The sequence below is a fragment of the Hemicordylus capensis genome, chromosome 4 (assembly GCF_027244095.1).
Source record: "Hemicordylus capensis ecotype Gifberg chromosome 4, rHemCap1.1.pri, whole genome shotgun sequence".
Lineage (NCBI taxonomy): Eukaryota > Metazoa > Chordata > Lepidosauria > Squamata > Cordylidae > Hemicordylus > Hemicordylus capensis.
Window position 1 is genome coordinate 9,574,787 of NC_069660.1, and position 16,018 is coordinate 9,590,804.

At 44.3% G+C, this 16,018-nt stretch overlaps 1 protein-coding gene across 6 annotated transcripts in view; it reads left to right on the top strand.

Moving 5' to 3' along the window:
* The window catches only part of OPRL1 (opioid related nociceptin receptor 1), a 257,707-nt gene that overhangs the window by 44,612 nt on the left and 197,077 nt on the right, over positions 1-16,018 (top strand). The window contains exon 4 of one of the 6 annotated variants that reach the window (XM_053244347.1): positions 5,185-15,776. The exons of the other annotated variants lie outside the window; for them this stretch is intronic. Within the exon in view, the coding sequence (XP_053100322.1) occupies positions 5,185-5,708 (524 nt within the window). The 3' untranslated portion in view covers positions 5,709-15,776. Of the gene's footprint in view, positions 1-5,184; positions 15,777-16,018 lie in introns of those variants that run through there. 6 annotated transcript variants of the gene reach the window in all.

The following is a 16,018-nucleotide window of genomic DNA, read 5'->3' on the forward strand; positions in this document are numbered from 1 at the left end:
TTTAGAATCATGAGTAGCCACGGCGCGGTTTCATGCTGCGCCTACTCATGAGTAGACCCCCAGAGGGGAGGCGAAAATCTGCCTCCCAGCTCCGGGGGTCTCCCCAGTATGCCCTGCGTGCTTGCGCAGGGCATACTGGGGCTTCCAGGGGGCACACGGCCCCCGAGCTCCCCAGCCCCTGCCGGCTCTGTCTCGAAGCCAGCAATCGTGTGGGTGGCTGATCCAGCCGCCCAGGGCTCCCTCCCTGCTCGTGAGTGAGGAGAGCGGGCTTAGCCCGCTCTTCCCGCTCAAGGGAGACTTGATGTGTGAGCACTGTAAGATATTCCCCTTAGGGGATGGAGCCGCTCTGGGAAGAGCAGATGGTTCCAAGTTCCCTCCGTGGCAGCATCTCCAAGATAGGGATGAGAGAGATTCCTGCCTGCAACCTTGGAGAAGCAGCTGCCTGTCAATACTGAGCTAGATAGACCAATAGTCTGACTCAGTATATGGCAGCTTCCTATGTTCCTATGTTCCTATATGTGGCACAATTGTTACATGCTATTTTAGAATCCGAATGTGTTACATATTGGGATTCTATATTGGGACCTTTAAAGACCCATCTTCTTAGCTGGGTCTTAGCTGGCCTTTAACGATACCTTGTTTTAGTCTTAATCTGGTTCAAATGTGTTTTTTTCCTTTAACACACACCCCTTTGTATTTAAAATACTAAATGACTATTTCTTAATTTATTTGGTTTGTTAGTGTAGGTAGGGTTTAGGGATGTGCAAAACGTTTCGGATACAAAACATTTTGTACCCAAAACAGCCTGTTTTGGGTGTTTTGTAGACAAAACAAAACACCAATTTTCCAGATCCAAAAGTTTTGTATACAAAACAAAACATCCCTGTTTCGGCTACAAAACGTTTTGTTGTTTCGGACCTCCATTTTGTGGTGGTCTCTGAGTCAGTCTCCATTTTGTGTTTGACATCTCTTTGAATTTCCCACCCTTCCAGCCTTCTGATCAGTGACCTAAATCATGGGCTGACCTGCTGACAATTCCCTCCTTGTTCTCCATTGGCTCTTTTGCTTCTTCCCACTCTTTACTGACCCCACATTGGCCAGGGGAAGGGTTGCTAACCCATGGGGTGCTGGGTTCTGTTGATTCTGTGATGTTCTGTGTGTAGATTTTCTGGTAGCATATGAGAGTGGATTCTTGTTTTTCACTTAAAATCTCATATGCTACCAGAGAATCTACAATGAACACCTCAGAAACAACAAAACCCAGTACCCCACGGGCTTGTGAGTATGGGGGTGGTTGGCACCCTATGTGCACTACACAACCCCTCAGTCTGGGCAACCCCAGTGCCCCCCAAGTGGAATTATGGGGCTGCTGAAACCTAAACCTCCATTATTCCCTATGGGAGAAATCTTAGACACGTAAACTTCATCAAGTCACAAAAGATCTTTGCCCAATTTCTTTGAAATAATTCTGGAAGTTTCCTTGCCCCCATTGGGCCCTACCACCCACCACGCTCCGCTCTGGGTCATCCCTTTTCCCCTGATTTGAAGCGATACATTTGCCGGAATCTCCATTATTCCCTATGGGAAAATTCTTAAAGATGTGTAAACTTAAAAAATTCACAAAAAAATCAGCCCTTTGCCTAATTCCTTTGAAATTTGGGTGGTAGCTTCCACCCATTGGACACTACCACCACCACCCACTCTTTTTGCCCTGGGACCCTTTTAAAAAATCCAAATTGATTCAGATTCGGAAAATTCGGCTACAATACAAAACAGGGCTGATTCGGATTCAGAAATTTTGGGTACAAAACAAAACAGGGGTGTTTTGATTCGGATACAAATCGAAACAAGAAAATTCCAAAATGCACACCCCCTAGTAGGGTTTTCATTTGATTACAATTGTGATTTGGTGAGCCCTTCTAGTCTGTGTTTTCCGGTTTTTGTGTTAAACTGGGCACCACGTCATTGTCAATCCACCTCCCAGCAACAGCAGCCTGCCAGCATCCCCCAACAACTCTTATTATGACAGTAAGTGACAAAAACAGAAAGATCTTCAGCACACGTTGTTCAGTGCTAGTCTATAGGCCTCGAGGGGCCTATGTTTTCTTTCCTGACTACTTGCCAAGTGTGAAATAACTCTGACTAATCTGGTGTTTACATAGGTTTGGCTGGGGCTTTAATGCCACCCTTGACATCTCACTCAAGCTCCCAGAACAATTTGGGGAATTAAGGAGAAAGGGAAGCGAGTGCGGGGGAGGTGCTGCAAAGCCCAAGGAATCACAGGACTAATGTAGCTTATCAACATTGTTGCTAGCTAGATTTCATTCATAAGTGTCCAATGCCTGTTATACTTCTGACACACCTTTCTTCCATCATGGAACTCAAGGCAGTGGATGACATTCAAAAATGTGGCACTAGTGCATCACTAGTTCTGTAGATCAGGAGCTTGCGTTCCAGACTAGTGTTCCGCTGGTGCAACAGAGTGTGCTTGGGTAAGCTGTGGTTGTCCTCCTGCTGTGAAATCTCTTCTTCGGTCCACAGATTTGGCAGGGAATGATGCAGAGCTATCTGTTATCCTTCTTGAACGAGTGCCACACTTGGGCAAACAGCCCAAGAGTGCAAGTGATTGTGCAAGTTTGAGCATTCGTTCAGCCTTATGACCTTCTTGCATGCAGGCATTTTTCTTTTCTGATTAATGCAGTGCCAGCCACTGGAGGTCTCCTGTCAAAATACTGACCAGACTTATTAGTGTCAACAAGGCTGTAACGTTATGTGCTTTCACACCCAACCAGTGTACAGGAGAACCTTGTTAATTGTGGACTAATCATCTGCGGTTTCACATATCTGTGGCCGGGTAATGGACACCTGACCTTGGTATGCATGAAAAAATGGCAAAAAAAGAGAGTTAAACTTGCACAACTGCATGTCAGGGGTGGCCAGAAATAACCTCCGAGGTCATTCCTGGCCGCCATTTTGGATCTAGGAGCCATTTGATGGCTCATTTTTAAAAGGCCAGAACCCCACAATTTTCAACCATTTCTTGGCAAATCTTTTACTCTTGGGGGGCATCCTTGGACAGTGGAGCACAGTAGGGCACTTTACTGGTTTGTGGGGTAATTTGGGGCAATTTTTTTTGCCCCAGGAACCTAATCCCCCAATTCCCATAGCCCTAATGCCCCATGATCATCCATACACACACACTGAATTGAACCCCAATGAATAATAGGGTTCCCTTGTACAACACTGGCTGAAAATCATTACTTACACGTGAATATTATTGACAGTTCCAGATAAATATTGTGACTGTCCACAAAAACTAGGTACTCTGGTGAAAGTTGGCAGTGAACTAAAATACATTTCTTTGCATTCATTTGCATGTGTATCTGGAAAATGGGGAACGGGATATCTCTCTTGAGCGATTTACAAAATCCATGTGGGGCTGTCAGCATTCACATGGAAATGCAATGTGGGCCATTCAGAGCAACATAGATACCAGCTCTTGACTGTCCTCACTCTTGAGCTGAAGTATACTGGATATGTGAGTATGGCAGAGGAGTGGTGAAATGTGATGCATAATGTTACAGCACCTTCTCCTTTTGCTTACTTCACATTTTTCCTGGACCCACTTAGCTCAGAAAACAGCCGGACGTACTGGAGAGTAGGGGTGTGCAATTCAGATTTTCAGTGTTTTGATTCGGATCCGAACCAAAACACCCCTGTTCTGTTTTGTATCCGAATATTGCCCATCCGAATCACCCCTGATTCGATTCATATCCGAATAAATCTGAATCTGAATCTGAATCGATTTGGATTTAAAAAATGGGTCCTGGGGCCAAAAGAGTGAGGTGGGGTGGTAGTGCCCAATGGGTGGAGGCTACCACCCAAATTGTAGAGGGATTGGCCAAAGGGCTGATTTTTGGTGAATTTTTGAAGTTTTAGTGTCTTTGGGGCAGATTGGGGGCATAACGTGGGGTCTGGGCCAAAAGAGTGGGGTGCGGTGGTAGTGCCTAATGGTTGGAGGCTACCACCCCAATTTCAGAGTGATTGGGCAGAGAGCTGATTTTTGGTGAATTGTTGAAGTTTATGTGTCTTTAAGGTTTTCCCCCATTAGGTATAATGGAGGGTGTATCGCTTCACGTCAGGGGGAAAGGGGTGGCCTAGAGCGGTGTGGGGTTGGTGGTAGTGCCGGGTAGGGGCAAGGAAGCTACCTGAATTTTTTCAAAGGATTTGGGCAGAGGGTTGATTTTTGGTGAATGGTTGACGTTTACGCGTCTTTAAGGTTTTTCCTCATAAGGTATAATGGAGCTTTCAGCAGCCCCATAAGTGCACTTGGGGGGTGCTGGGGTGGCCCAGAGCGAGTGGTGGTGTAGTGCACATAGGGTGCCAACCACCCCCATGGGTTTCTAACCCATGGGGTACAGGGTTCTGTTGTTTCTGAGGTATTCTGAGTGTAGATTCTATGATAGCAATGAGATTTTCAATGAGACACCATGAATCCACTGTAATTTGCTATAATAGAATCCACACTCAGAATACCTCAGAAACAACAGAACCCTGCCTGTACCCCATGGGTTATTCTGTACCCGAAACGTTTCGCACATCCCTACTGGAGAGGTAGGAAAGTAAAGTTTCCAGGTGGGATTTGAAGGTACATGAGTCAGCAACCTTGCTGAAACTAAGTAGGTCTGGGTCTGGTCAGCACTTGGATGGGGAAACATCTGGGAACCCTATGAAAAAAGGCAAGGGGTTCCATAAATAATGCACTTGGGAAAAGACAAAAAGTGGGGGGAGCAGAATAGGAAAGATGGAAAAGTTGTGCCACCGAAAGCTTCCTTTGGCAATGGAATCTTTCATAGACATAATGTGCTGTCTAGTTCACTTTCACAAGTATAAGAGAAATGTATTATTTGAGGGGGGAACACATTAAACATTGTAAGATGAGATTCTTTTGAACCTACTGTGAACCAAACAATACATTTAAGTTGCACACAGTGAATGTATCCTTGCAGACTTTAATACTTAAAGTTGTCCAGAAGCTTGAATCAGTCTTGAGTCATGCTTACGGGTTATAGCTCCCAGTAAAAATAAATGAGCAATGCAAGAATAGCTAGAGGTGTGTTAGTGGGGAGATGTAGCAGCATCCTTCCTTAGGCCAAATCTTTTCTTTATTTCTTGCCTTTGCAGAGATCGATTGCCTAATTAGGCTCCCTGAACCCCAGGCATATTGGGACCCAATATTTGGAATCTGCATATTCCTCTTCTCCTTTATGATCCCTGTCATGGTCATCACTGTCTGCTATAGCCTCATGATCAGGCGCTTGAAGAATGTCCGTGTTCTCTCTGGATCCAAGGAGAAAGATAGAAATCTCCGACGCATTGCTCGCATGGTCTTGGTAGTGGTGGCTGTCTTCATTATCTGCTGGACACCTGTTCACATCTTTGTCTTGGTCCGGTGTCTTGGAGTCAAGGCTGACAATGAGTTCAACTTAGCTATCTTGTACTTCTGCACTGCACTGGGATATGCCAACAGTTGCTTGAACCCGGTCCTCTATGCTTTCTTGGACGAGAACTTTAAGACGTGCTTCAAGAAGTTTTGTTTTCCTTCTGCCTTCAGGAAAGAGCTCCAGATGTCCAACCGCATGTGCAGCATTGCCAAGGATGTGGCTTATGCATGCAAGAACTCAGATGGGACTAACAATCCGGCATGACTAGGCGTGGAAATTCCCATGGTGCCTGTCAGCCAGCAGAGCCCGACCACACCCACGTCGGAGCTTACTCAGATAACGGCTCTTTGAAGTGGGAGCATTTTGACCCAGAAGTGGAGACTCATATAAGCAGTTTAGGGGAGGAGCACATGTTAGAACTGCCGTACAGAAGAGTGAGCCATTGTGCATCAGAATGACACATCTCCTTCTCTTCAAATGTGTTTTAACTTGACTCTTGGATTCCTTAATGCCATGGAGGCTGTTTGCTTTGTACTGATGCATAAAGCATTTTGAAATGAAGGCACTGACATCCACCACGGATATTGCTGCGCCCCCTTGTCACTGCCATAGCAGTGGGGAAGGGGAAGCGAGAGAACATTCATCACTTTGTACAGTGTGAGTCGCTTCAATGGATCATTAGACAGTGAAGATTGAGAAGGTGTTGCATGGGAATTTCCGGTGCACTCCACAGTCAGGTTTCGCTGGAGCTACAGCACACAACAGCAGTAAGTGAGAAAAAGAGAACAACCTTTCCAGTTATTCATTTAGAGGAGATGAAGAAATGGACCGTACAGTGTTGCCTGTGAACAGTGGAGCATTGCAGCATTGCTTCATGCTTTTGACTCTTTGAAGTGCACAGCCTTTGATGGATGAGCGTGCTGGAAGAGAATCAAATCCAACGTGGTGGTGGAAGGTTGGGGAGTGCACTCTTCTTTTGCATTTTTAAAAGAAAGATTGTGATGCACGTACGAGTGCCTGCACGTCACCTACACAAAAGTCTATAGTGAGCATCCTCAGAGACCACAGTGACAACTATGATTAATGCGCATTGGAAGGATTTTACGCAATGCAGCAATGACGGCTGTGGACAAGCATGACTAGAATAAAAGGAGGGGTAAAATTGGGGATATGAAATGTTTCAAGCAATGGCGAAGGAAGGAAGGAAAAGGGAAGAGATGGCATCCCTTTCTCTGCACTTTCTTCTGTACAAATGGTGGCAGCTGTTTGTTTTATGCATATCATGTGTCTAGGGACAGCGATAAAAATAGCTGTTTAAGTCTAACTGCTGCTTCTTATGGCAATGCAGATTCTAGGCAGGTTTCCTGATGGAAACCTGAGATGAAGCATTCAGTCAATTAATTCCATCCAAGTGTCTTAATGCGGAGAGAACAAATGTTTCAAGTTTATTAGCAGGAGTGAGACAGGGAATCCAGTGCTACTTGGTTGACTCGTAAGAACTCACGAGAATCGCCTTGGTGGGCCAGACCGGATCTCATCCAGCCCTGCAGTCTCTTTCCAGCTGTGGCCAACCAGATGCCTAAAAGCGGTGGCTGCCCTTGTTGCTTATCTCCAATATTCTGAGACAGACTGCCTCTGTGCATGGAGGTTTTGTAGAAGTATCCCACCAACTGCCTGTCATTAAAGGTATTCAGATTTGGTCCAACCACATTGCAAATGTAATGGGGAGGGAGGGAGTTTGCTTTGATGTGAAATGCTCAGGGGACAATCTTCCTGATCAATAAACCATCATAAACAGTACATGGCCATATAGACAAGTGGATTTTGGACTCATGGAGGCTCAAAAGAACCTCAGGTAGGAGCAGTTTCATCAAGCTTCATATGACATGCAAATGCATGCTACAAAGCCCCAATAGAGGGTTTACTGTTTTTGTTTGCGTGAGCATGAAGAAAAGCAGCTTTGGAAGGGGACAATTTTGAGCGGAGAAGCAGTAGGGAGGGGTTGTGTTTCCTGCTGACAAAATATTTTGGAGCATTGTTGGGAACAGTGTTGAGTTTTGTGGGGTGCAGAGGGGCTGAAATCAGTAAACCAGGAGTTCTCAACCTTGGGTGCCCAGAAATGCTGGATTGCAACTCCCATCATCCTCAGTCATTGCAGCTGGAAATGATGGGAGTTGTAGTCCAACAATATCTGGGCACCCAAGGCTGAGAACCCCTACAGTAAATGTGAGCAGTGCCAGTGAGCAATGACCAAGGGAGGGGAGCCCCACACCCAGACCAGAGATGGCTCATGTAACACCATGCTGCTCCTCATGCACAAATGGGCTGGTGACATCATGCATTAGCAACACAAACCACCTCCTTCTCTGGCTGCCTCCAAAATATGACCATCAGAGGGGGTCCAGGGCACCCTTCCTCTTGGTTTGAAGTTCAGTGACAGCAGTCATTTATAGCTTCCAACCCCCATCAGCAACAACTATTGGTTGCGCTTAATCTTTTGCCCACTTCCTTGGAACGCAAAAGGTGTAGAAAGGAAGCTGTTTTATACTGATTCGGACCAGATTGTGGAATGCACTCCCTGCTGAGATACAATCCTCCCCATCTCTGACTATTTTTAAAAAACATCTGAAGACCCATCTCTTCACCCAAGCTTTTTCAGCTCTTTAAATTTGTAGGTTTTAATTGTATGCTGTTTTAAATTGTTAAACTGTTTTAACCTTTTATATTTGTGTTAATTGTTTTTATGTCATTGTTAACCGCCCAGAGATGAAAGTTTGGGTGGCATATAAATTAAATCAATCAATCAATCAATCAATCAATCAATCAATCTGTCCATCCAGGGCTGCTGCCAGTCAGTGTAGACAATACTGAGCTAGATGGACCAAGGTCCTGACTCAGTATAAGGCAACTTCCTATGTACTCCTTTTTTTTCATTTCCAAACATTTGGAACAGAAACAGTAGCTCTCTCAGTGCCATGTACTATTCCCTCTGTGGGGTTCTGGATGCCTTTTTGCAAAATGAGGCAAATGTCTGGAATCTTGCAGGGAGTAAAGTAGCTGAGAGAGATTCAGGAAGAAAATGGCAGGCAGGGGAAGGGAAGAACTCCATCCCCACTGCTTCTCTGTCAAAAGTATCCTCTCCCATGGCTTCTTATCCTTACAAAAAGTAGTCACCAGGGCTTCATTAAATGCATTGACATGTAACATATAGCTAGGCCTTTAGTGTGCCTGGGAAAATTGAACCTTTCCTTACTGTGCCTGAGAAAACAGATTTTTTTCCCCCACTAGCATGAAGAAAATAGCCACCAGAATGACTATTTTAAAAAGAAGAAAGCATCCCAAGGAAGTGACTTAAAAACTGAAGGAAGGAACTGTGATTCTTCCTCTTACCACTGATTGTACAGACTCTTTGTTGAAATATTTCTTGTAACTGGTTTGACGAGATGATGTATTTTTTCACGTGTTGGTCTGCTGGGTGTTGGAACGCTTCCTATATGCTGTATGACTACCAGCTGCTATGTTTCCATGTTGTGTAAACCTTGTCTCTTTCAGTGGGGCTTCAGAAACGCTGACTGTGACACAGGTATAACTCCTTGCTGTTTGTGTGGAATAGGAACGATCGAGGATGAGAAGTAGCACTGTAGCGCGTCTTCTGAGAACTGCTGAAATCCAATAACTGATCAAGTGCCAATGAAATGCAAATAGTTCTTGTCAACTCATGAGGAAAAAGGCAGATGTAAGAACATGTTGAAATGAAAAATTATTACCATGCAATTTCATTCCCAGAGAATAAACCACCAAATTAATTACAATAAGGTCTTTCACATGACCAAGAACCAGAAGGTAGGAGGCAATAAACCCAGCTTTTTCTACCTGTGAGAACCCATGGGATTCCCACCTACCCAGCCCATTCAAATGCAGGAAACCCTACTTCTTAACCATGGCTTTTACCGAGGTGGGATGAAAATAGCAGCTTCCCTACCTCAGTTTGCTGATTGTGTATAGAAATTCCCATTTCAAGCAGTCTCTGGGAGCCAGCAACCATGTTTGTCAGAGAGTTATGCAGCAAGAAGGGCCAATCAGAGGAGAGCTACTGGTGTACTGAGGGCTAGTGTACTGAGTTCCCAATGCATTATGGGATACCTCCCTTGATCCCTGGAGGACCCAGCTCCCTGAGGCAACAATGGAGTCCACGGCTTCCATGTTTGTGAACAGAGACTCTGCCCATCTTCCAGGAATGGGATAGGAACTCTTCTCTCTCCCAAACCAACTGGGATAGGAACTCTTCTCTCCCCCAAACCATCCCCAGATGATCATGGGAAAGACTGTACTGCCTGATATCTAGACTGGTGCCATGCTTGCGCAATGAACAAAGTGGTACTTGTGCAAGAAAGTAATACAGCTGAACAAAGTCCCAGAGACGTTCAAAGTTGCCCACTTGCATAAAAGTTGCCTGCAAAACCTATGAGAAGCAGTTTCATAGCAGGAGTCGCACCACCTCGTTGTGCTCACACACACATGCTAGTGCAACACTAGTCAGGATCACAAGCTCTTGACTTGGCACTTCTGGCTAACATGATTGTGCAAGCACAGCACCAGTCTGGATGTCAGCACATATCTTTGTTTTTATTTTTCGCATTTGTATCTCAAGGTTCCTCCAAGAAGCCCAAGGCAACATATAATTGGTGGCTGACATACCATGCAGTGTGCAGTCTTTTCAAAGAGGGATGCACGCACATGGTTTATTAGCCAACCAAGAGTCTGTCCTCACTGCTAGCAAAGGTGGGAGGGGCTTTATTCCCAAGGGCAAAAGCAACAGAGCAGTGATTATGCACAGCGGAGGGTGCACATTGGAGTCTCCCCGGCCAACACTGCCAGAAAGCTCTTGACTGGCTAACAAGCCAAGGTGGCACACTGCTCAGTATGTCAGCCAGTGTGCCGAAAAATCCTAGATCAAGAAATAAGACCAGCCGTTATCACAATCTAAAAAGCATACGTTGGACTATCCCATGTTTTCCTCACAAGAGCCCTGTGAGGTAGGTTAGACTGGGAGGTAGTAACTAGCTTACAGCAGCCATCCAGTTAGCTTCCTGGCAGTGCAGGGATTTGAGGTTGCCTCCTCATTCCAACACTTCTAATAATTGCACCATACTGACTTTCTTACTCAGTTTATTATTATTACATGTTTCTCGATGATCTTCATCGGAGCAACTCAGTGAGTCAGCTCATTGATGCAGGCCATGAACATCCTGTATCATGTACTTTCCCTCATGGCCTCTAGATGCCAGAACAACGTGCTTTTAAAAAAAGAAAAAGTTCTTGGGGACTAAAAGTCTTGGTTCCTAAATGTGGTTGCTGCTGCTGCTTAGCTGTTGTATTAGTTCTTTTGTTTTTACATCTCATTGTGCGATTGTCTTAAATTATGTTGTTGTGAGCTGCTTTGAGCATCTCCTGGTGAGCTGCAAGGCAGGATATACATATTTTAATATGTTAATTTGCATTTGAAAATTCTAAAGTTTGCAGATTCAGTGCCACCGCCCCTCCCCCAAGGAACACCTTTGAGAGCTTGAAAAGCCCCCAAATGGATGTCTGCTGCATCCTTCTGCATCAGTGTTTTGATCTTCCTGAGGAAGACAGAATAAACGCCTACAGAGTTATCCAACCACCAGCACAAGACCCTCTTGATACCTTTGAAGTCTTCAAAAATTACAAGGGGCTGGTGGGCTGGTGAATAGAAACCTGGGCGCGCACCTTGTTACCTTTAGAAAATACTTTCTCTGTAATGATTACAGATGGGAATTGTCTCCCAGGCAGACAGAACAAAGCACTTGCACAATCATCCATCCAACAGCCTACTGGGTTGTTTATTGCAGAAATTACTTGCTAGGCATAGAATTGCTTTACCACCAGACACCACCCACCTAATAGTCTAGCATCATCCTGAGGATTTAAATATACACACCCCTACACATACAAATCCCGATGCACAGCTCTAGTTAAAATTCTGATTTTATAAATGGGGAACTGAAGTTGAAGAAATAGAATAGAAACATGGAGACTGCAGTGTGAGGTTCATGAATGCAGAGAAGCAGAATTCCTCATCTTGGTTCTGCTAACAAACCACACCTGTAGTATAAAAGAACAGACAACAAGACAAGAAGAGGTCTAAGCAGGTGCTGAGAGAGAAACCTACAAGTGAATGTGTTTTGTTTTATAGCTGCTTCCCTCATAGACACATCTTATGTAGATTTGACTACAGGTTTATTCAGAAAAAAACTCCACTTCCTCCTTCTCCTTTCCCTCCTTTTTTTCCCTTTAGGAACATAGGAAGGTGCCATATACTGAGTCAGACCCTTGGTTCATCTAGCTCAGTATTGTCTTCACAGACTGGCAGCGGCTTCTCCAAGGTTGCAGGCAGGAATCTTTCTCAGCCCTATCTTGGAGATGCTGCCAGGGAGGGAACTTGGAACCTTCTGCTCTTCCCAAGGTGGCTCCATTCCCTGAGGGGGAATATCTCTTAAAGTGCTTACACTTCTAGTCTCCCATTCAGATGCAACCAGGGCAGACCCTGCTTTGCTAAGGGGACAAGTCATGCTGGCTACCACAAGACTAGCTCACCAGAGCAGCACTCCACTGCACTCCACACATACTCTCTACAGGATCCCCATGGGACAAACGTCTCACCAACAAAACAAAAGATTACTAGATAGACTCCAACAGACTGAAGAGATTTTCTTCTCACATCTGAGCAACTTAATTTTAAAAATGGCTGCCAATGGCAGACTTGGTCCCTTTTTACCATGTGGTCAAAGTGGCTTGCAAATTTAGGGGAGAAGAGCTGGACATTTGGTAGCAAGCCTGACTTGTCCCCTTTGCTAAACAGGGTCCACCTTGGTTGCAGTTGCATGGGTGACTACATGTGAGTACAGTTAGATATTCTCCTTGGAGGATGCGGCCTCAGTGGGAAAGCATAAAAGAGCAGGGGCAAAGTTTTAAAGTTATATTGAAAGCCGGGCCGGATTAAGCTAGTGCAGGGCCTGTAGCATATGTTATTAAGGGGCCCTAAATTTTAAAAAATGCACATAAATATTAAAACATAAATTATTTACTTGCATAGTAAAGTGATTCAATTTTTTCATTTGCTATATTTTGGAGTATGGGAGACCAAGCCACAAACTCACACTTACTACAACAACAGTGAACACTTATATACTGTTTTTCAATCAAAATTCTCAAAGTGGTTTACACAGAAAAATAAAGAGTGGAGAGATGATTCTCTGTCTCCAGAGGGCTCACACTCTAAAAAGAAAAATGTGGTAGGCACCAGCAACAGCCACTGGACAGATGCTGTGCTGGGCCTTCTCTTAAAAGGCACATTTAGCAGAAAGGGGATATTTTATCTAACATGGACCAAACAAAACAGGTAACATTTTAACTTTAATTCCTAGTTGGAAGCTGGCAATGTGGGGCACTCGAAAACGTGGGGCCCGGAGCAAATACTACATTTGCTACTACGTTAATCTGCCATAGTAGATTGAAAGCAGCTATAAGACAAGATACATGGATAGACCTTACTTTAAGAATGCCTGCTGAAACCACACAATTTTCAACATCCTTGCACATTTACAATATAATGAATTACTTTATATTACAGAATTATCAGCCTAATACTGGCAGGAACTGATTAAATACACAATCAATTATTCATTCATTCTATTGCCCTTTAGTATATTCAGCGACTGATAGCCTGACTATGGTTGTGTTTGTGCACTCTTTTGTAAACCGCCATGAGATGCTGGTATGAGGCAGTATATAAATGTGATAAATAAATAGTGCAAGATCATGTAGCTGTGCTAAATCAGGAGGGTTTTTGAAATGGCACTCTTGCACTATCATGCAAAAGTTCTTGCATGCTTGCATTAGCGCAACACTCAGGAATGCAAGCCCCAGCCTTGATTGATTGATTGTTAAATTTATATACCGCCTTTCATTAAAATAATCACAAGGGGGTTCACATAGAAAAAGTTAAAACAAGAATATAAAAATTGCACAGTTAAATTATGCTAAAATATAAAAACAGATCTAATTAACTTTTTAAAAAAATACATACATACATGCCTTAGTGCAACTAGCTCATGCAATGGCCTTGTGCTTGTGTAACACCCTCATGCAAGCACAGGGATATTTGTCAGGATGTTGGCCACTGGCTTACAAACTTTGGGCATGATTCTGCCACATTTAGACATTTAAAAAATAAATTAAATCCAATGGGCCTGCAAACCACTGATATTGTTATATCTGCTGGATACCAAAGCCTTCTTTGCCTCTGTAAATACAATTGGTGTCCCTTGCACCCAAGTACAGCCACATGAAACTGGCAGACTTCTACAGACCTGGTTAGGGTTTAAGAATAGTGGCTTGGATACCACACATTTTCCTATCGAAGGAAGAATGGGGCATGTGCCCTGTGAGTGTGGAAAGCCCGTGGACACTGCTTGCAAATGCACAGAGCCTCTGTGGCTCTTAAGGATTGCATCATCACTCTAGGATGCTTCTCCCATCATTCCCAATGGTCAAAGCATCCTATTGCTCGAATGCAATTCATAGGAGCCACGGGGGCTCTCTGTGTTTGCAAGCAACATTGATGGGATTTCTGCCCTCAAAAAGCCAGTATGCATGCTTCATTCTTCAGTGGGAGCAGAAATATTTAGAGTAGAGTGCCTGCACTCTGGGAGAGCTACTTAGATTGGAAATATATCACTGGATCATCAGTGACACATTTCCAGTCAAAGCAGTGGGCCCACTACATTAAGTATTTGCAAGACTGCCAGTGCTTCCTGAGTAGCCTGCCACAGCTTGAGTGGGTCATGACCACCAGCATTAGGCTACACAATGAGGCGGTATCATGAGGCGGGTCTCACGGTCAGAGCTGGGAGGCAGCCATGGGTGGCCGGATCAGCCTCCCACATGACTGCTGGCTCTGTGACAGAGCCGGCGGGGATTGGGGGCCATGTGGCCCCCGGAAACTCCGGCATGCCCTCCGTGAGTGCGCAGGGCCTGCTGGAGAGACCCCTGAGCCGGGATGCTGCTTTTTAGCAATGGCAGCACACGATCTGTTAACTCCAGTTAGTGGAGCACTCACTCTGCTAACCTGGGCTAAGGGGAGGGCTTCTCAAGCGGGTTTACACGACCAGCAAAAATCAGGTTAGGCTCTCCTAGCCCGATTTTTGCTGGTCGTGAGAATAGCCACAACATATGGGCCAATAAAACCAGCGCTCTCTCTCTCTCTCTCACACACACACACACACACATTCATAGGAATATAGGAAGCTGCTTTATACTGAGTCAGACCATTGGTCCATCTAGCTCGGTATAGTCTATACCAACTGGCAGCGGCTTCTCCAAGGTTGCAGGGAGGACTCTCTCTCAGCCCTATCTTGGAGCTGTCAGGAAGGGAACTTGGAACCTCCTACATGCAAGCAGGCAGATGTTCTTCCCAGAGCGGCTCCTTCCCCTCAGGGGAATATCATACAGTGCTCACACATGTGGGCTCCCATTCAAATGCAACCAGGGTGGAACCTACTTAGCAAAGGGGACAATTCACACTTGCCACCACAAGACCAGCTCTCCTCATTCATTCTATGTTTAATAACAATTTAGATTATTGGAATGAATACTTCAGTTCTGCATCAGGCATTGAGAGAGGTAGTCTGGTGTAGGGTAGTGGCAGAATATTGTGGTTGGACTACAAAGTCCCAGGTTCAAATCCCTGCATAACTGTGAAGCTTTTTGGGGATCATGCTATCTTCAGCCTAATCTATTTTACAGGGTTGTAGTGATAAAATAAAATCCATATGCTCTGCTCTGAGCTCCTTGAGAAAGGTATGATGCAAATTTAATAAACAAAAGATTCTTAGGAATGCACATTTAAAAAAAAAAAAAGTACATGGAGACATGTTTGTGGTATATAGGATTTTTACTATAATGCTCCAGCACTTTAAAACTCCATTTGAATTTCCATCCACCGACCTTTATAGCAGTGATGTGGTGTTTCCAGGGAACAGAAGAAAAGTGCTGATTTCTGACCACTGAACTTTTCCAAGAGGAGCAACACCAAGGAGAAGAAAAACAAAAACTGTATAGCTTTATTGCTCTGTGCCTATGGAATTCAAAGGGCCGTGACTGGCTGGCTGGTTGAAATGCAAACTTAATTATTTACAAAAATGTTTGTGACGTTGATATGAGTGAGCTTTCTGATTATTGCTGTGCAAACGGCCATTTACCTAGGCAGCTACTTGTGCTTTAAGAAAAATAAAATTATGCACTTGGAAAGCAGTTGCATTATCTTATTAATTATTATTTATTTACACAGTCAGACAGGTGTTGTTGTTGTTGTTGTTGTTGTTGTTATTATTATTATTATTATTTCTTGTTTACACAGTCAGGCAGGTATTATTGACTGGTTTGTTTTATCCAGACGTCGAGTCCTTCCCAAGGACCTGGGATGTCAAAATTTTGTTATCAATATTGTTCTTGTTGTTATTATAGGTATCGTCGCAGAATATAGGCTGTTC